Genomic DNA, 21,071 nt, shown 5'->3' with positions numbered 1-21,071 from the left:
CGGCGGGCATGCACACAATTGAACCATATGAAATTTCTTTCTCTATGATTAAACCGTTTTTTTTTTCGTATTGTCGCAGGCGCGGGATTCCCAGCACGTTGGAATTTCGAGCTATATACTGGAAATAACGCTTATATAAAGGAAAGGCGCTGAAAGTGAGTACTTTCAACACTTCGGTTGAAACAAGCGCTGGTCGAAAACAAAACCAAAACGAGTATATTATACTACGAGTTAATTATTGCTAAATCTATGTAAACCCAAACAAATTCCGCCATAAAATTGTATATATTCATAGCTAAACGTTTTGATAGCTTATTGTGTAGAAATCGAGAACAGACACTACATTCGAACAGTAAGTCGCATTTGCATCGACACATTTCGCGCGCTTTTCTTGGTCCATGTGCCGCAATATCTCTCATGATTTTCCAATGAAACGAAAGATTTGAATTGCAGTCGCAGGGCAGATTACATGACCCGAGACAAGGAACCATGTAAGTCGCTCTTTTTTAAAGCTTGATCGTAAAGATAAGATTTTCTGTTGTGCCTAACTGTGACTGCGCGCCGATATCGAGCTACGCTCGCGCCCGTTGCCGTTGTCTCGAAATGTCGATGGCTAGTGCTCGCTGGTCGGCAGCGTTGTGAGGTTCATTGGCCCATTTTTTACCTTTTCCGCGTTGCTTTTCTTGAGCCAATAGCTTTACACATTTAGGGATTGGGGTGATGCTTGTCAGTTTTTTTTTAATGTTAGCGGCTCATTTGGGCTCACTGTGGCAAATCACGTCCAGACAAGTTTTAAGGCCTATTTCCGAGCAAACATAGCCTTGCACTGGTCTTGACAGGGGCCTTACTCCCGGTACGCGGTCCATGGCATCATGTCCTGCGTCCACTGCCTCAAGGTGGGCTTACACTTTCGTTTTTATAGCACTGCTTTTACTTAGCGTTAATGTTTACTCGTTGAAACTTCTGTTTTTCATGTTCTTGTACTTTTTCCCCGCTCCCGTTACTTGTTCCTGTGTCATCGGTTGTCACAGGCAAGTTTTGTGGCATGCATTCAGAGGCTTTGGCGAGGAGTAACGTTCTCCGTACTTATTTGCTTTCACTGGAGTGCGTTTTGTACTTCCGAACGGTAGTTTCGTCCATTATGCGAAGAGTAAGCCAGTACCAGCGCGTATGGCAGCGTAATACCGTTGGGGTCGTTTTCTGGCGATTGTCTTTATGGCCAATGACGCGCATTGACGACATTGCGACTCAATTTCAGCACCATGAAGCACGAGTTTGTGGAAGGCTGGGATTTGACGCAAGTGCTGGGTGAAGGAGCGTATGGGGAGTAAGTGTCAACAGTATATGCACTTTCTTCCCATCCAATAGTATACATTGTGCAAGTACTATAACAGCTGTTTGCGTCTGGTTTCAGAGTCAAGCTTCTGGTTAACAGGGCAACACAAGAAGCAGTCGCAGTCAAAGTGTTGAATAACAGTGACCACGCTGAAGCAGCTGAGAACTTTAGAAAAGAGGTAAGAGGGCCACTGGGGGTGGGGCTAGTAGGGTTTGTAAGCTTTCAACTCTTGTTGTAAACTTGTATTTTGTTTGCAGATATGTGTTCATCGAATGCTTAACCATGATAACATTATTAAATATTATGGTCACAGGAAGGATGGGAATCAGCAATATATTTTTCTTGAGTATGCATCTGGCGGTGAGCTGTTCGATAGAATAGGTGAGTGCATTGAAATCGGAACGAACTTCTTAAGACATCAGTTTGCTTACATGTGCTACGTGCACACAAACATTACTTCCAAAATTCTTTAGTTGAGTCCCTTGTAGCTCCTTATCAATGACAATTGCTGACTATTTTGTTGTGTGCAGAGCCGGATTGTGGCATGGACCAAGGAGTTGCTCAAAGATATTTCAAGCAAATAATGTCTGGAGTGGTAAGATGTCTTGCTAGTATTATCCTAAACATCTTTTATACTGTAACACTTGAATGGGCAGTGTAGAGGTGGATAAAGCCCAATGGTTAGGCAGCTGTTGTGTGCGCTTTGACTTGGTGCATTGCATTTCGCTAAAGAAAAAGTAAATTATGGGGTTTTACGTGCCAAAACTACTTTCTGATTATGAGGCACGCCGTAGTGGAGGACTCGGGAAATTTCGACCACCTGGGGTTCAGTAACGTGCACCTAAATCTAAGTACACGGGTGTTTTCGCATTTCGCCCCCATCGAAATGCGGCCTCTGTGGCTGGGATTCGATCCCACGACCTCGTGCTCAGCAGCCCAACACCATAGCCACTGAGCAACCACGGCGGGTACATTTAGATTTTTATGTACTTAATGTGGGAGACACTCTGTTCGAATCCGGGTACCACTGGGAACTCGCCAGTTTTTCTCATGGGTAAGCGATGTCCCCCGGCCCGAAGCTTGGCTACTTACAGATGTTCTCATTCTGAAAGGAGGGACTCTACAGATTTTGGAGCTTGTTCCAGTATTGCAGCTGGGAGAACATGTTGAGATAGGTACTTTTCTATGCTCACAAACAAAGGTTAAATCTAATTCCAATACCATGCAAGAGAGTACCGCATATAGTACCCTGCCGTTGAACCTGGCATGAGCCCCCCCCCCCCCCCCCCCCCCTTCTTTTTTAAAAGGGACACTAAAGGATGCACACAATTACGCTTTGCTTCTCTTTGAAATGCTAGTACCACATAGCTGTGCCCCCCACAAGTGCCAATTTCTATGCAATTTGATTTAAGTGCTTCAGTTAGAAGTATTAATTTGTCCTTGATCGATAGGTCACACTTACGGAATTTTGAATAAACTTTTCATGAGCATGCTTGGCCAGCCAGAAAAGGTGCCAAGTTTGTACCAGCAACCCATAATATCATATATATTGGTAGCATCTGCTCAGTGCTAACTTGAACCTTGCCATTCAAAAAGGATTTCATTTGAAGGCATCCAAAGGTTCAACATCACCTTTTTTTAAACACTTCTGCATTAAAAAGGCCCAAACACTGCAAAATATCATGAAATCTATTTGCAAGTTCTGTAGACTGTTGAGCCAACCCAGGGCCACTGGCAAACTGTATTGAAAGAGTATCGGAGTAACTGCAGTCGCCCGCGGGCGGTGGTAGCACGTTTGCTTGCTTTCTTTGTGGTGGCCAGTAGGCTTGATTATTTGTTTTTACGCATCGTTTGAGCATGATGAAATTCAAAAGCAATCGCATCAACGCTTGTCTCCCTAATCTAAAACTCTCTAATAAAAAGTTGGCATCATAATGGACATGGCATGTCTTGTAGCTGCTGCTTCTATGTTGGCTGAGTACATTCTAAATAGGTCAGCCTTACATTCAGTGCTGAAAGTCAGTACAGCAAAAAATAAAAATGGCTTGGCACACTAAAATGCAGTTGTATGATTGTGTGCTACATTCGTAAAACCTTAAAGGGGACACTAAAGGCAAATATTAAGTGAAGCTAGAGTGATAGACTAGTGCTCGAGATTCTCAAAGCCGTCAATATTATGAACAGAACCTTAGCATTAGCAATTGAAAAATGGAGGTAAATGCAGGACATGATTAGAGACCCCCGGAGCATTCAAGTACTTGCCCTATGACGAAGGCACTCGTTTTAGAAATATCATTGTATTGCATTATAAGGCTAAAGAAAATGCTACTTGTCCTGTTTTATTTCATTCTTGGAAAGAACTCATTGGCTTTACCCTTGACGACGACGCAGACGGTCAAAACGTTCCGTTTTCTCTCGACTCTGCGCCGCCCGCACTTTCGCGTTTTGATAGTTTCGTTATCAAGTAGTGCTGCCTTGGTTTTGCTGCCTCACAACACACGCACAACCTACAAGTAAGAAAGAATTCCACTTTCATGTGATGTGATGTCGCGGGATGCCTGAATGGTCCATGCAACTTGACCATAGGCAGCTGCAGCGCCAAATCCACCACTTGTCTTGGCTCAGATTCTCAATGGCCGCGCATTTGCGTTTTGTGCCGTCTGTTGGGCCCCGTTTTACTCACTAACGCCAGCAAAGGATGCGGATGGCGTATGCAACACCACTGCCTGGTTGGGTGGCGGATGATTTGAATTGTGGTAAAAGTATTCGAACCCTTCAGATGCAATTTTCTTGTAAACTATTTTCTTGGCACAAAATAAGCTTTGCGAGGTTCCTGGAATGGTATTTAAACAGTCCACATAGACTTAGTATTAGCCTTTAGTGCGCCTTTAAGATCCAACTCTATCCATAAAGCATTAGATGTAGCCTTGTGGAAAAGCTTAAACCTTGTGTCAAGATATTGACAACATTGCTTGTTTTCAGGAGTACCTGCATTCAAAAGGCGTTGCACATAGGGATTTGAAGCCTGAGAACATCCTATTAGATGCCAATGGTGAATATTCTTATTGTTTGCCCTTGCTTCTGAAAAATATTAACAAATTTAGTAGAAAGTCAAAATTGATGTACAGTTTGTAGAGTGATAAAGGATAACTTGAGGATTATGCAACCACCGCACCCAAAGGTTGCGTTGAAAACTGTGATGAAAAGGTGTCAGTTTTATGCACATGATAAAATGAAGTGAGAGAGTGAGTGGCTTCATTAATGTTTATTAATTTCATTGTGGTTTCATTAATTCATTAAATTCGGGTATGAAACTCTGCAATGCATTTTCAGTGTTGGCATATTTCTTTCCGCATTGTGCTAAAATATTTAATCTTTGTTCAACATTTGTGTGAAGGTTACAAAAGGATAATGTTAAAGCTGTTGTCATGCACATTCAGCAAACTTGCTAGAATAATAAGGGGGGAGGAAGAGGGTACTTCAGTGATCACTTGGTTGAATATGTAGGTAATTCAAAACATTGCTTGTTAAACTTCGAACACTGGATGTACAGACATTTCACTGTTCATAAGGGCTAGGCACCATTCATTTTTACTTCTCAATATAGTAAAAAAAAAGGTTACTTTAGATTCACTGTTATCAGTGCTGTTGTGCTCAGGTATGCTCATGGCCTCCATGTTTTACAGTGGTGCAGGTTCAGCTTAAAAGCAAAGTTATGCTGTTAGTGCACCATCACTTCCCTACTGGAAACTTTTGGTCTCTGAATGTACTGGAGACAACTAATCTGGAAAATTACCCCATTTCTCGCAGACAACATCAAGATCTCAGACTTTGGCATGGCCACAGTGTTTAGGTTTCGGGGAGAAGAAAGATTACTTGTGAAGAGGTGCGGTACGCTGCCGTACATTGCACCTGAAGTGCTTGTCAAGCAGTACCGTGCAGAGCCTGCCGACATATGGAGCTGTGGGGTCATCCTAGTCGCACTGCTTGGTGGGGGTGAGTGCCTCGCCCCGCTTTATGCTCGTCAACTCTGCGCCAAGAGCGCTGATAAAAGGACCCAAAGGCATGCATTGAATCAATCTAGGATGTTGTAGTACCCACTTACAGAAGATCTGAAATATTTATCATATGCTGTCATACACCTAGAGATAACTTAGTTGCTGAGAAAAATTATGACAGAAGGCGGCACCACCGTGGCGGGCAATTTCAATTTCCAGCAAAAAGTCATATTTTTTGCATAGCTGTCCCAGTCAACGTTTACAGATACTTCTTTAGTTTCACAACTCCCCTCTCGAGCTGGGCGCGACCTGTTTTTATGGAGTGAGGGCACTGCAGTCGAGCTTTGCGCCAAGTGAGCGGCACTGCTCTGCTGACATGTGCATGCTGGTTGCGGCTATTTGCACTGTGTCTTGCGCTGGTCGCCAGTTTTATTTTCTCGCTCTGTGCCTCATCGCTGTCCCCGTGCACGTGGCTGGCTGCCGAGGTCTTCTGCATCCGGTACAAGTTCTGCGCTCATGAAGATAAGTACCTGCAATGTGCGGGTCAACGAGTGTTGCTATTCTGTGCACGCTTGGGTCTCTGGGCTCGCTTTTTTTTCGCCTCCTGAGATAAACCTTGCTCCTGGTGCCATATTCTGTGTCATGTGGTAGAACTTCACGACAACATGCAGACATCTGTCGTGTCTGCTTCCTCCAGCAAGTACACGAAAGGTCCTACAAATGGCACATAATTCCCCCCCGCCGTTCCACATAGTCACTTTAGAAGTGGCAAAGAGCCATTTCCTAGTGGAAAAATGTTTTGGGGGAAATCGAGCAAGGTTTTTGATGTATTGTGCCAGGAAAGTCACATGATGAAGTCACATGCCATAAGCAGCGAGGTTGTCGAAAGTGAGCACGGTGCATGGGCATTCAGAAAGTGCGCGGTTCCTTACTTTCAATGGTTCCAGTCTGCTTTTGTTTCCACCGAACAAATCCAAGGTCGTCGAGGTAAAGGGAGCTGGTGCAAAGCAAGAAGCAAAGCAAGAACATTGCAGCCTGTCTGGAAAATATTGAAGTCTCCTCTTCCTTCTGATGTATGCCTTCAGCTTAAAAAACAAGAAAAAGGAAAACCAGGTCAAGCTCAGTGCCGCACTCTGGCTTCCCTGAAATTCAAAGTCTGCGAATTCGAATCTTTTCCATTTTTTAACTTGCATGCACTTTTCACATGAATGAAATTCCAATAAAATGGCTGCGCAATTAAAGCACAGCGGGAGTGCGAAAAGGCCAAACTTTAATGATATACTTGGGGAGGACCACTGATTGTTGTGTGCTTATGACGAGTGCTTTGTTTTTTATAAAGGTGACAGTTTCCATTCTAAGTACTCTTTAACTTGTATGCAGATGGTAAAGGTGGAATGCATTTTTTTTCAGTGAACTTTGGAATACTGTTGATCTATTAGCTAGCTATAGGCATGTAGGTAGATTAAAAAGGGTATTTACAGGACACATAAAAAATTTGCAGCACATTTGGATCACGGGGTTAGGTTTTACGGTATTTTATGATAGTTGAGTGCACCAAGGAGATTTGGCACATGTACCAGCCTTTGAATTTCAACAATAAAAAGCAGAATGCCAGTGCTTGGATATAGCTAGCTGACGTCTGAAATGGGCAATACTGTGTTGCGAGTGGCAATTTTTCCTTTTAACTGAGTGTCGCATTTTGAACAGAAAATGGCTGCTTATAAGTGTGCATGTAAGCTGCCAAAATGCTGCATTTGTCAAGGAAATTTGTAAACAGAAGTTCGTGAAAAAATATGCGATCTTGAATCTTTCGAACTGCACTCAAGCTGTTCTGCCCATGGATAGCGATGATGTACCGCTTCTGGTGCACGGCCGATTATGCGCCAATTGATTATAGTTGTATGTAACCTCATGACTACAAAGGCCCGATTTCAACTGCCTTATGTCAGGGCAAGATGTGTTCATCCGCATCACATGGTTCATGCATGGAGCGTCGGAAGATCCCTCCAGGAAACTGCTTTCATTTTAGTTAAAAGAAGGGGTCTTACTAGGCTCGCTGCTTTTAGTCAGGCTTAAATGAGACACAGCTCGTGTACCTATTCTCCCGGTTAGGTTCTTCGAATATAAGAGAACCAAATGTTGTGGAACAAGATGGCTCCTTTAGTCGGTGAGCCCTGGGCATTCCGCTACAAGCAACCATAACTGCTCAGGGATATAGCAGACGACACTTGCAAGCTTGGCACAAAGGTGGATGGCAGCGCTGCAGCGGTGAGAATGGCAGCGGGCCACCTGTTGCCCGTATGTGAGACGAGGAGTTTGGAAACTAAAAAAAAGTATCTGTAAATGTTCATGCCAGTAATTTCTCGAGGTGATGGATTGCTTTGGGTCAAGGCCCACAAATAGGGTGCCACACTTGCAGAGAGAGCATTTAAAAAGCGGTGTGAAAAGTAGGACAATAAATACTGTGTGAAATTTAAACGAAATTGGCAAATTGAATTTTTTGTCATGCAGAAATGACATGCAATTCATTTTTGGTGGTGAATGAAATTATAAACAGTGCCTACCCAGGTCGTTTTTCATTTTATCATCCGAATGTTACTGATTTGCACTTCAGCGGCCGTGCTGTATCTGTACTGGTCACTGATTTACTATACTACTAGGATGAACAGAGTTCTAGTAACTTGACTGCATTTATTGCTTACCAATGTTTTACGACATCATGGTCTGTGCTTAGTGTTCCAAACATTTATTGACATTGATTTTCTGTGGAGCGAACACTCTTGCTTGTCACCTACTCACTAAGACTGTTTGATGCTTTATCATGTTCTTATTATAGAACTGCCTTGGGACAAGCCTTCTGCATGTTGCCCAGAGTATAAAGATTGGAAGGACTGCAAGATTACTGTGCCACCATGGTCAAAACTGGACAATGCAGTTCTTTGTGAGTGATTTGTATAACAAGTCAACATGACTGCCTTTGCTATTGGCAGCTAATGGCTTCCAGCTCCATTAAAGTGTTACAGGTCTATTGCATGTTATTACTTTATCAATGCCAATGGTATGTTACGAATATGAGAAACCCATTTATTGTTTCAATACCACGGTTGTGTGCAGAAGACAAGTCCACATACCTGGAGAAAGTCTCATGTTTCTCCCTGCGTAAAAACCACTCCTTTTTGTCGCTCAAGAAGAGATGCGAACATATAACACCCCAGTCAGATGGGCAAATTTAGTGACACTTCGAGCGAATTCACTTCGCCTTTAGTGTCACTTGCAGGCTGTCAGACACAAAGGTCTAGTGACACTTGCTGTGAAAAGCACTTGCTAGCGAGTGTGTTCCACGAACTCTCCTCGCTGTGCTTAAGTACGTAACCTCGATAGCAGTGCTTCAAGAATATATAAATGCTCGCAGCACAGTCGGCACTAATTCTAAGATAACTCTTTCTTGATTTGAGATGTTAAGAGCGCCTTCACGACATCGGTGAAGCCAAAATAAGTTTGAAATGCTCATTTTCTGTGGAACGTCATTTTGACTCTGGATTTTGGTTATGTTCCGTGCTTGTGTTCACTCAATGCCAATAGATGTGTTAATAAGATGATCTTAAATTTTTTTATTGCAGGACTTCTTCTAAATAAGATGTTTGTTTTGTAATAAATGAGTAACCGTTCCTAAAACTCGGAATATGCTAAGAATCGTATCAAGCTCTACAATTATAAACTGTCATTGTCATCAATCCCAAAGAGCTCATCTATCACCATGCCGCCGAAATGACTCAGTGAAGCAAAGTGCACTCGCTCCAAGCGTCACTAAATTTGCCTGTCTGACTTCGGTATAACAACGGTGGAATGAATGTTAGGCGTAACGTTAAGAGATAGGATGAGAGCGGGGTGGATCAGAGCAAACAGGGATAGCTGATATACTAACTGACATTAAGAGAAAAAAAAAATGGAGCTGGGCAGGCCATGTAATGTGTAGGTTAAATAACCGGTGGACCATTAGGGTTACTGAATGGGTGCCAAAAGAAGGGAAGTACAGCAGAGGATGACAGAAGACTAGGTGGGGTGATGAAATTAGGAAATTCGCAGGCGCAAGTTAGAATCGGTTGCCGCAGGACAGAGGTAAATGTACGTCGCAGGGAGAGGCCTTCGTCCTGCAGTGGACATAAAATAGACTGATGATGATGATGTTGGTCGGGAGCTATTTCACTAGGTTTAAGCGCAGAGAAGAAGCCGCATGTTCAAACTCATTGTACAACATTTTTCTGTTGTCTGTGGAACTTAATACAGTGTTCCGAGGTCCTTTAGTGGTACATCGAAGCAGTATGGTACCATGCATCCTTTGCTTGCTCACACACTACACTTGTGGATATACTTCTTTATTATGGGTTGAGCCCCTACATCACCCAGGTGGTGCTCGATGAGGTTCCATTGGCATATCAGGTGTTGTGCCTTGAGTCCGTTTCATCAGCTAATTTGCATAAACAGAAAGCTGTGTAGTACGGAAAATTCAAGCCAGAAAAAGATGCTTTCACCACCATTTCACCGATTTTCATGAAAGTGCATAGCTTGCACTGTACTGGTCAGTTCTGCCGGCAGCACCCACGTCTGTGTTGTCTTCCCGATTGCTGTCATCAGTACACTCATCCTCCGAGCTTTCTTTATTGGATGGAGGAGCATCCCAATTTCCCTCTTTGCTGAAATTGTTGCTTTCGATAAAACCAAGAGAAGCATTCCCATAAAATATGCTTGTAAAGAATGCCACCATGCTCCAGCATAAGAAAAACTGCACAAGCGAATGACACTTTTTCAGCTTTCGTTCGCTGTGTATAGGGCTGACACCTCTAGAGACATGGTAAAATAAATGTTGTGCATACTTGTGCAACTTTTTAAGATTCCACCACATATATCCGAGAAAAATAATGCATGCAGTCTCACTTTCCTATCTGTGGGCAAATAGGCAGTTTTTAGAGAGTCTAGTAAACAATTGTTTTCACTGCTGCAGCAAATGCTTGATATTAGAATTTATGGTATCAATTTGTGGAAGAAGGAATGTGCTTTCTAATGGTATTATTTTCAAGCGAACATCTATTAACAATTCTTTGAAAAAAATTATTTCATAAAAAATTTTGTTACAAAAACGAGAAAACACTGTAAAAACATCAATGCTGCTTTGCAACAAGAGAACATAAAGAAATTTCAAAATATACATTTTGGACAAAAAGGCTATGCAGTACAACATTCCTTCAATTGTAAACTTTCTATCTGTAGAAGTTCATTATATACAAAGAAAAATGTTAGCCCTATTGAATATTGTGCAGCAGCTCTTGCGAATTGCCGCACCCTGCAGACAAAAGCTGTGGCCTTTAGAACCCACAGGATATCTTTGGATCTGAGCGTAGCAGCGACGAAACGGTTTGGAGTAGAAATTGAAACCTGCCGGCTGATACGTGTTGACGTTCCGGGGCTATTTGACACGCTTTTGCTGTCCATGGTGAGGTCTGATGAATCAAAATCATCTTGCGAGTCTGTGCTGCTACCACCATCAAACGATTTTGTCGCAGACTTATCGGAATCTGCCAAAATTTGCCGTTTCCGAAGGGCATCTCCATGCGACTTCGACATCGTTGGAAGGTACAAGAAAATCCCTTCGCAGTGAAAAAACAAAACGCGAAAGCAAAACTAAAAAAATAGTTTCTCTTTGGATGACGCTAGCTGTCCGAAAGCGGCCCGGGCACGGCAAAATTTCAAGTTGAAACCATCTATAACGAGCTATCAATGGGGATAGGCACCAACAGGAAAGTGTTGAAATGCTTTGGTGGGCACCTCCTGGTACAGCCATTCCCTGACGCTGGGTGGCTCCTGATAACGGACTGCAAAGGGTTAAGCCACTTGTATACAATTCCATGTGCATCCAACTTTATATAAGATAAATATTTTGCGTAATATCTTCCGAGTTAATTTTTAAAAAGATTGAAGGCAGTGTGCATTATAATGTATGATGGGTTGCATGAGGATAAAAGGTTTGAAAGATGTATTACTTCTGTATAGCGTTAGTGAGTACACAAGCTTGGAACCTTTATTTAGAAATTAAAGGTGGCATGTCATTTGTTAAATTCTCCAAAGAAGGTAGCTGTTTCCTTATATTATCAGAGGAATTGAGTTTTCATAGTCCATCAATTGCCTGATTTGCTGCCTCACAGAGTGCAACGTTGGTGTATTGGCTGGTGAATACAGCTTGACGATTGTTACTCGATGAATGCTGACGGTGTCTCGGACACTGACATTCCCTAGATACAAGGAACACTCATGTGTATGGGATGGCTGCCACGAATAGATTCTGGTGTCTACAAATGCCACCCTTCTTATGATGATAATCATATGTCCTTCATTTCATAACATTTGAACCTTGTCCACATGTTGTAAACCAATGCAAGATAAAACATGCGAACTGGGAAAACATACAATATGAATAAAAAGAATCTACGTAATCGGAGGCGTCGCGAGAATCGTTGCAGCACAAGGCGCTGATGCATATGAACCTGTGATGTTCTGGATTAATAAGGGGAGCTGCAATAACTTACAAGAGGTATTGCTCTCAATTTCTTGTGCGGCATCAGAACACAAAACCTTTAATTTCTTGCAGCATGTTCCCACTTTGTAGTGTGCACAAATTGTTTGAAAGTATTGTTGAGTTTTCTAGCATTCTTGGGTAACAATATGTGCTTTGCCCTGGTCGCAATATTTTGCAGCACTACTTCGAAAAATACTGATGCCAAACCCAGCGAAAAGGTACACAATAGAGCAAATCAAAAACCATCAGTGGATGAAGAAACTTCTCAAATCGAAAAGTGAGTATTCTTGTAAGCAACTTTTGCCATGCTTAACATGTTTCTGAATAACATCATTTTGTGCCTTTCAGATGCCAATACCAAGTGGCTGGGCAGCAATGTGGATTCGTTCACACGCAAGAATAGCTGCTTTGACATTGGTCAGGCAGCTGATGCAAGCAGGTAATTGCCATTTTATATCCTTTACTTTGTGCTGGTTTTGTTCTTGAGGCATTTTCAATTTTATAACTTCAACTTGGTGGGTTTTGCACCCATCCCATAAAGCAACACTCTTTCCCTGGTAGAAGCATGACTTTTCAGCTACCTAAGTTGTGATAGCACTGCTCATAGCTCAGATACTTAATGTCTTGTTCAGACATGCCTTGACTTGAGGCCTTTTTTGCGCTCCAATGAGCAAATAGCAGTGTCACTTGTCAAACAAAGTAGTCGTTGCAGTCTGTTTAGGGTGGCACAGGCTTTAGAGACCAAAAAATCTCGAAAAAATCAATCTCGAAAATGGTATTTTCGGAATTTCCAACTATTATTCTACCATTTCGCCAAATTCTGCGCATTCTCAATCGATATTTTAGCCGTAATATAAATTTTTGGCACCAGTGTGGGCTAAATATACGCCAAATTTTCCATAAAAAAGCGGTTTTTCCACCGTGTGTGACGGCCCCCCGCAGTCATGCGGTCGCACAGACCCGTATATCGTTTGAAAGAGCAGTCTCTCGTCTTCATTTTCCCGCCATCACCAGCTCCGTCTGCACGTTGGCAGTGAAGAAATTCAGTGACATCTGTGTTATAATTTCATCGCTGAACAAGACAAATGATCACTGGAAGATGGAGACTATATACAGTGGTTGAAGAAAGGATGTTGCTGGAACCAACCTTTCGACAAGTGGTCTTGTCCTTGCCAGGAGGACAATGGCACGAAGACACAAGTCCACTTGCTGAAATGTTAGCTTTAGTGAGACCCCTTGTTCGACCACTACTGATGATTTCATAGCCAGGCATCTTGAGCATTTATAAGTCTTTGAAGTAGAGGGGTGTTTCTCAAGAAACTCCTTAGTGCAAGAACTGCTGAGCAGCACTCTTGAAATACAGGGTCATCCGTTGTACTGTGCACCTTATTGTATTTAAGCTAGTCTACTCGCAGCACTTCTTTGGTTTCATGGAGTAAATGTGCCTTATGCCATGCCTAATGCAGATATGAGATTAGTCTGCTGGATTACGTGAGAAATTTAAGCGTAGAAGGTGTGTATTCTGTAAAAGTGCATGAGCCTGTACATTGAATAGTTAGGTTGAGAAATGGCCCTCCTTTCCACTCAGTCAAGTGGGAGAAGGGCTGCAAGTTGGAAGTGTGTTCGTGAACGTGGTGGTCAGTCTTGCACATAGTATTATGTCTAAACTTTGTAATATCCTTGTGGCCTTCAATACGTAAAACACTGACTTGCAACATCTGCTGCCAAGTTGTGGCAAAAGCTGTCTACTGCCAGCTTAACAGGTATCTCCTAGTGGGCTTGCCTATAATGAAACACATCTGTTATTGCACATTATTACTCGGGTGGCATTAGGTGCAAACATACTAACAGTCGAGAACACAATACAGTAGAACCTCGTTGAGATGTTCCCATTGCGAAAGTTCTTCCGGTGCCAACGTTTGCAATCAAGAACACAAGATATGACCGAATAGAGTTACGCTCATTTTTTACCGGTTCGTGTGTTCCCAGAAAACACGAGTTTTCGGCACCAATGTTCAGTATGTTGCCAAACTGGGGTCGTATGATACATTTTCCGGCCACTAGATCCCATATAAACAAGAAAACGTGAGATGCGCGCGATTGAGAGCAGTACATAGCTTTACCGCAATACTTGCCCACCCGTCTCATGTGAAAATGCCCGTGCGCACTCTGTTTCTCAGTTTGGTACCAGCAAATCATCTGCGGGGTCGTCGCACGCAGCATTCACTGCTATTACCACCAATCTTATTGTGTTCACAGCACGTGGTTCCGTCAAGAGCGTAGCGCACGCTTTTAAAGGCGATAATCGAAACACGCCACCATTCCCTGCTGCAGAGTGCTATCGTATGTTTTCCGGCTGCTAGATCCCATGTGAACAAGAAAAGGCACAAGGCGCATGTAATTTAGAACAGTATATAGCCGCCAGCCTAATGTGAAAGCGACGGCTTGCACACTTTCTTATTCCGGTACCAGAAAATATCCGCATTCATAACAATCGGCACCGAACCTATTGCGATAAGCATCCTCACTTATCTGTTTTACAGTGCATGGTGCATAGTGCCATTGATAGCGTACAGCATGTCTTTAGTAGGGGATAATCCACGTGTGCCACTGTTCCCTGCTGCAGGCGACGCGATGTGGCCATGACATTTAGCTTCGGCGGAATCCGGCGTCGCCCACCAGCTATATTTCATTTGTTTCCAGTCACTCTTAACCCTTTGAGGGTCGGCTTCTTTTGCCATGTGCGACTGCCCAGAGTCGATTTTTTTTTTTAATTGCAGATTCTAATTCTTCTGAGGGACCTATTCCGAAAAAAAGATTTACCGTAATTTTTCTAGGGTGACCGTAAAGTGAGAAAAAAATATTTTGCATTCGTATATATGTACTGTTTATTCATGAATAACAACAATAAGAAAAAGAAATAAACTTACAAGAATTAAAAATTTGATGCATTGTTATACACATCTTAGAAAATGCGCACATAAGAATATTTCGCAAGTGTCAAATGTTCTTGCTCATACAATATTTACGTCCGTAGCGTAATCGAACTGTGTACAGGTGTGCGCACTCAAGAAAACTGTAGTTGTGTGCTCATCAAAAAAGCAAAATGTGAGACAAACTTCCGCTAATCTTCATCTTATCGCCAACCAGAGGCAATTAGTTTTCGCGAGTCTCCTAGAAAAGAAAAGAAAAAGGAAACGCATGCGTGGTGGCATCCTTCCTATGCATCCCCTGTGAGCACTAAACAAGCGAGAAACAGGTGGTCGCCCTTTGAGTGATTAGTAATGAGATAGCTATCAGTTTTGCGAGCGCAAGAAGCCAAAATCGGCCGTGGAACAAAACCCAAACCGCCGCCCGCCCGTGCGCCAATGCGCGAGTGGTAGTACTATATAGATGCGCCGAAGCAAACCAGCTCTAAAACAAACCATGCAACGAAAACTGAGAGGGAGGCGTGAGAAAAAAATTCCCTGTATTCCCACATAGTGGTAGCACATGCCAGAAAAGAAAAATTTGGGAAATTGGTGCGCATTTTAAACGTAGAGGGCTCCGTAAATATACGGCATCGACCATTTTGGACTTGTTCGCAGCGCCATATATTTACGTCGTTGACCCTCAAAGGAACACGCGATAGGAGCGCAACAAAACTGGTCTCGGGCCGCCAGAGCACCACCAGCTCGACTGCCAGAACGATCCATGTGATGCTTAGCATTACATAGATATCAACTATAGTTGAGTCTGTCAATTTTGGGGTTAATTCGCATCGTATGTTTTTCCAGTTAGTACGTTTTTCCCCAAAGTATGGCCGAGGTTATACTCTACTTTGGCTCATATCTTTGCAGATTTTATTCTCTGCATCGCTTTTCTAGTTATGGAGTTCATTTTAGGTACATTTGATTTGCCTGTGCCACCTGAACTAGTTCATGAGATGATGCACTCTGCCATTTGTTACTCACTGCAGTGGCTTGGTGGCTATAGTGTTGTGCTACTAAAGCACGAAGTCGTGGGATCAAATCCTGGCCCCCGCGGCTACATTTCGGTGGGGGCGAAATGCAAAAACGTCCATGTCCTGTGAATTGGGAGTACGTTAAGCATCCCCTGGTGGTCAAAATTAATCTGGAGTCCCTCACTACAGTGTGCCGTCCAAATCATGGTTTTGGCACCTGAAAGCTCAGAATTCAATTAAATTCTGCCATTTGTTTCAGTGGTGCAGCAGTGGCACCCTATGACCACGCCATTCGTTTCAAAAGGTTCAGGAAGGGTGCAGGGCTGGTTCGCGATTTTGCTGCACCCTCTGTACTGTTTGTGCCAACTTGGTACAGATGTACCAAGTTGTCGTCTGCAGCACTGCAGCAGACGACACAGCACACATGCGCAAGCACCGTTAAAACCATGTTTATATGCACTTGCTGTCTATGCAAGTGCGGATGTAATTACTCCTCAAAAGCCGATTGGACCAGCAGTTCAGGACCTCTCAAACTTGTGCAATTTGTGCACATTGGTCGGACAAAACACAATGCCTGCACTGCGTCTGTACCGTCGTATTTGTTTCGAGTGTCTAGCTGTGCCTGCACTGCAGAAATCGAACTGCACAATTTATGAACTTCTCGCAAACTGGTTCACAGTGGTGTGGGCAAATTGAACAAACCCAATTTCTGTGTCTCCAGAGTAGAAAACTAACATAGAAATCGCACGAAGGCTCCGGGAAAAAAAAAAAAAAAAAATCGAACACTCGTTTTCTTTAGCACGAAAAACGGGCACAGTTTTAATGTGTTAACACAATGGCTGTCGGGTTCGTAACGTGAGCTTCGCTGCAGTACTTCTATGTTAGGCGGTAAAGCATAGAAGCGCCGCAAAGGTGATCTTGGTTTTCAATTTGATTGCATTGTGCTGGCAATTTTTGCTCAATTTTCTTTAAAAAGTTATGGCATGTGTTAAAATTGGGTAAATACCATTATCGGACATTGTGAACTATTGTTCTTACTTGAAAATATTCTTAAAGCAGACTGAAAGTAGCAGTTTTTGACGGGAAATTTACGTGTGTTCCTGCATTGACTGTCCCCTAAGCTTCACTGAAATAGATGTTTCCACTAAACGGGTTGCTGTTGGAGTCACCATAGGGGTCAGGCATGTGCATGCTGACTGGTCAAGTTTGAATTATCCAGCAGAGGCCACTTTTAGGGGGGGGGGTCGAAACAAGTTTGGGCCCCTAGGTGCGTCAGCAGGCACCTTCGGTCGAGATCGAATTAAGGAATTCTACAGTATTACACTGAAGAGATTGCTTGTGAACATATGCTGCTGGTGTAATGCTCATACAAATTTTCTGTTTTCAGTACTTATCTATGTCCGGTGCCTTGCTCATTTTTGCCCTTTTTGTGGTTCCTGCCAGGGACGACGACACCATCACCAGGCTCTCAAGTTCACAGCCAGATCCATTGCGCAGGGGTGTTGAGCCAAGTCTGGAGTTGGCCTCTGATATGGATGTTGTAGTGCAGCATGTTAGCTTTTCGCAGCCAGCACACCTTGATGACATGCTGCTGAGCACACAGACGCAGGGTACACAGAGCTCTTCACAGGTGAGCTGGACAATAAATGTGCGCCTCAATATGGTATAGGGCACTAATGAGAAACACTAAAACAGTTTACACTGGTAAATTATTTATTTGAACCTGTTTGACAATTTCACATTAAATACCTCAATTAATTATAAGGGAAAATGAAAGTCCAGGGTCAACATTTGAATTTCGCACTGAAATTCCAGTGCCAGCACATTTGTCTGACGTGGCAGATTTCCAACTATTTTGTTGCCCCCATATTTGGTCCACCTTGGTGCAGTAAATGTTCTCGACACTTGCTAAACTCAGTCCTTCGCTCTTTTAGAGTACAATGCAACCAATCTCTATCAATTAAAAAAATAATTTATTATTCCCAAGAAAATGGCATCGAAATTTGTTCACATGGCAAGCTAATGCAGGAACTTCAACGCGCGATCATCACCCATCTTTTGTTTTTGAGTCTTTTGTGGCTTATCAAGTTTCTTTTCACAGTAAGAGTGGTTTCTTATTTTATTTATTTTTTTCCCCTTTAGTGTCCCTTAGTTAAGGCAGCATTAAAAATTTTCTCTTTGAAACTAATTCTGGCCAGCTCCAGTGGAACTTTTCACTTTGGCTGTGTTGGCTATAGATTAGGCAGCATATACTATTCGAACATTCCTGGCGAATCTGCAGGACTGGTAACTGTTCAGACTAGTGCAGTTAATTTTTTTCTTCTTCTTTCAGACACCTCTTCAGAGGTTAGTGAAGCGAATGACAAGGTTCTTTGTCACCACTGATGCCCAGCAGACTGTTGAGGAGCTAAAATCCCTCTTTGAGCGTCTGGGTTATTCATGGAAGACAAACTCTCCAGGACAGGTGAGCACAGTTTTTCTTTTACAGTGACTGGCTGTTTAATGGCATGTTCGAATGTCATGCTAGCCATCATGTTAGCCCCATTTTTTAGTACAATTCAAGTGGTGTAAGTATTGTGCACAACAATGGCATAGTTCATGCTGCAGCTCATGATTTCTGCTGAAACTTAAAGTGGAACCTCTATTATACTACTTTGAGGGGACATAATCTGGGCGTAGTATAATTGAAAAACTAAGAATATAGGCAGTGACGCTCAGTCTTACCCTAAAGAATGGGTACAGACTGCCTGAATAAGCATGCGGCATGAACCTGCACTGTTCCGAGGAAGGTAGATTAATTTTTAAAAACAGAATGACAACCAAGCATTTAATTAAGACTCGTGAGTGAATCTATTCTCGCCTCTAAAAAAATTGGTGATCGTATTCTGGACGTTTGCCCAGCTGCGACGCATCAGCTTCCTCTCCAGAGCTGCAACATCTGGCAGCAAGTCGCCGCGTGCATAAGGAAACTGCCGTTTGTTGTCGTTCTACTCTGCCAACTGTCTGCTGCGTATGGCGTGGCTGCACGGGTCCTATCTTGAAAGCAATCTGTAATCGGGACACAGTCCACTGTGCGCTGTGTTTTTGCTGCCTAGTTTGCATTGAAATGAGAGGCAGCACAAGGTCAATTTTCTCGCAGCTGCTGCTGTGATTCCTCCCTTCAGCATTTGGCAGTGAATTTTCGCAGTCATCTAGTGAGATGTGTACAAGTTTGATTGTACCTGTGTGACACCATGTTCGTTAATTTAGTAAGCGAATGTTTACAAGTTTATACGGATGATAAAACTATTATCCTTACTTCATATAGCTGTCTAATAATTTGTTATCGCAGTGACGCTTTGCCTTAACGATGATACTGCAATTTTTTTTCAAGGTGAAAGCCTTGGACCTTATGTTTCAAGGTCGCGTGGTGCGGGGCAGAAAATCGGTACTTGTTGCAGTGCTCACGCTTTCGTCGTCGTCTTCTTCCACATCGCTACCACTAATCATGCCAGAAAAGAAAGGCACAGTTAATCGGAGTGCTCGTGCCATTGCTCGCGCATTCTTTGTCGTCTTCTTCCACATTGCTGCCACATTGATGCCGCTAACAGTGCCAATAAAAAGGCACAGTTAATTAAGGTAGCTTTAATTAACTCACTCGAACCCACGCCCTTTAGTGTGAGAATGTCAAGTAATTTAATGGTCTCTTGCGTGCGTAGGCCTTCACACTTGGCGCATGCTAAAGTGACTGTTACTTTTTGTCAGACGGTACCAGAGAGTCGTCATACAAGGTGGGGTCGGCGTAAAATTGTGTCGTATAATAGGTTTTTAATACATTTCCTAGGGAGTTTTTGCTGGAACCAAACAAATTCATTTTAGAATGCGGATTGTCACATGACCGGGGGGATGTGTAATTAAAGTGCCACTGTAGCTATCTAGCTGTGAGATTGCCTGTGGCAAGATTTGATGCTTTTTGTTCTTTTGTGTTTCAGATCACTGTTACAACGCTAGATAAACGCAAAGCACAGCTAGTGTTTAAAGCAAGCCTGATTGAGATGAGTGCAAAGATCCTTGTGGACTTCAGGCTGTCTCGTGTAAGTACAGCAGTGTGCGCTGTTTGAAGGCACTGTCATATGTTGAGACTTCCCTTTCTCTGTTGCTGACCTCTCATCTTTGTGTGCATAGGGTGTGTATAATAGCTGTTAAGAGTACAGAAACCTTACGCTGTTCACAACTTTAATACTTCCATCCTAAGTTATTTCGTTCCTTCGATTTTGTGTACACTGAAAGAGAAAATGTAATTCACTACAAGACAGTGAAAATGTGTCGCCTCTTGGTGTAAACTGTTTTCGACTGTCCATAATTTCAGTACGTTTTTAATAATTCTGCACTTCCACTTGTACATGTGATTGGCGAATTTTTTTACTTGATTGTGCTAAAATTTGCACTGCTAGCTGTGGGGTTCTTGCTCCCATGTTCTTCCATGCTGTTAAGTTTTTCGAAGGTAAGCTATATGATTAGGAAGGTAAGCATGTGTTTTCTTGCTGTTAGAATAATTTTTACCTAATTAATATCTTGATCTTTATAAACTGGTCCGGCAGTTGATATATGAATTGAATCAGATGCCTTCAAAATGTTCTTTTGACGGCAGTATGCCGAAAAGTAGACAGTTGAGCATGTTTATATTTAACATGGACATCTTGATTGGTTGCCTGTATCGAGCAGCAATGGTATTTCTTTGAAACTCGTATCAAGCTTTATCACATTCAATGCGTGGAACTATACATGCAGCAGCATATCTAGTGCACTGAATTAACAAAGGTGCATGCATGTCTTTCAGGGTGACGGCTTGGAGTTCAAGAAGCACTTCGTGATCATCAGGAACCACCTGTCCGAACACATTGCCAAGGGCCCTGTCAGCTGGCCTATAGCAGTGGCCACTAACAGCATTCCTTGACCTAAGTCTTAGTCTAAAGCCATGTTCATGATACTGACCAACAGAATCTCGTGTGCCAATCATGCCTGCCCAACAATTCCTACGTTCTTACCTGATAGTGTGTACATTTGTAGTGTAAATAGCGCTATGTTAAGGAGCCTTTTATAGTGCTATGCTAATGAGCCTTGGCTTTGACATGTCACTAGAAGTTAGGCATGCTACAGACAATAAAAGTGCCTTTTTATCACTAGCAGACTGCTCCAAATTTGCTTTGCTAAGTCATGTGCAGACTATCCATGATTTTGTAT

At 42.8% G+C, this 21,071-nt stretch overlaps 1 protein-coding gene across 2 annotated transcripts; it reads left to right on the top strand.

Annotated features, from left to right (window-relative positions):
* Positions 1-382: 382 nt before the first annotated feature.
* grp (serine/threonine-protein kinase grp) lies at positions 383-21,013 on the top strand. 2 transcript variants are annotated; one of them, XM_050179003.3, is made up of 15 exons: positions 383-491; positions 840-896; positions 1,259-1,327; positions 1,415-1,514; positions 1,594-1,717; positions 1,867-1,931; positions 4,319-4,388; positions 5,147-5,332; positions 8,171-8,275; positions 12,084-12,182; positions 12,254-12,344; positions 17,292-17,478; positions 18,181-18,312; positions 19,820-19,921; positions 20,668-21,013. In XM_050179003.3, coding segments are annotated over exons 1-15 (1,506 nt in total). In that variant the 5' UTR covers positions 383-489; the 3' UTR covers positions 20,785-21,013. The 2 variants fall into 2 exon arrangements, with proteins under 2 accessions (XP_050034960.1, XP_050034961.1); XM_050179004.3 differs by lacking the exon at positions 840-896 and having other exon boundaries at positions 387-491.
* Positions 21,014-21,071: the final 58 nt, after the last annotated feature.

The sequence above is a fragment of the Dermacentor andersoni genome, chromosome 5 (assembly GCF_023375885.2).
Source record: "Dermacentor andersoni chromosome 5, qqDerAnde1_hic_scaffold, whole genome shotgun sequence".
In the NCBI taxonomy this organism is placed as follows: domain Eukaryota; kingdom Metazoa; phylum Arthropoda; class Arachnida; order Ixodida; family Ixodidae; genus Dermacentor; species Dermacentor andersoni.
The sequence above is the reverse complement of the archived record's forward strand: the minus strand, read 5'-3'. Positions and strand labels throughout refer to the sequence as shown.

Excerpts from the sequence above, each read along its gene's own strand:
- grp (XM_050179003.3), top strand. Across the intron at positions 1,718-1,866 it reads TGAGCTGTTCGATAGAATAG|AGCCGGATTGTGGCATGGAC; the intron begins GTGAGTGCATTG and ends TGTTGTGTGCAG. Across the intron at positions 8,276-12,083 it reads ACTGGACAATGCAGTTCTTT|CACTACTTCGAAAAATACTG; the intron begins GTGAGTGATTTG and ends AATATTTTGCAG.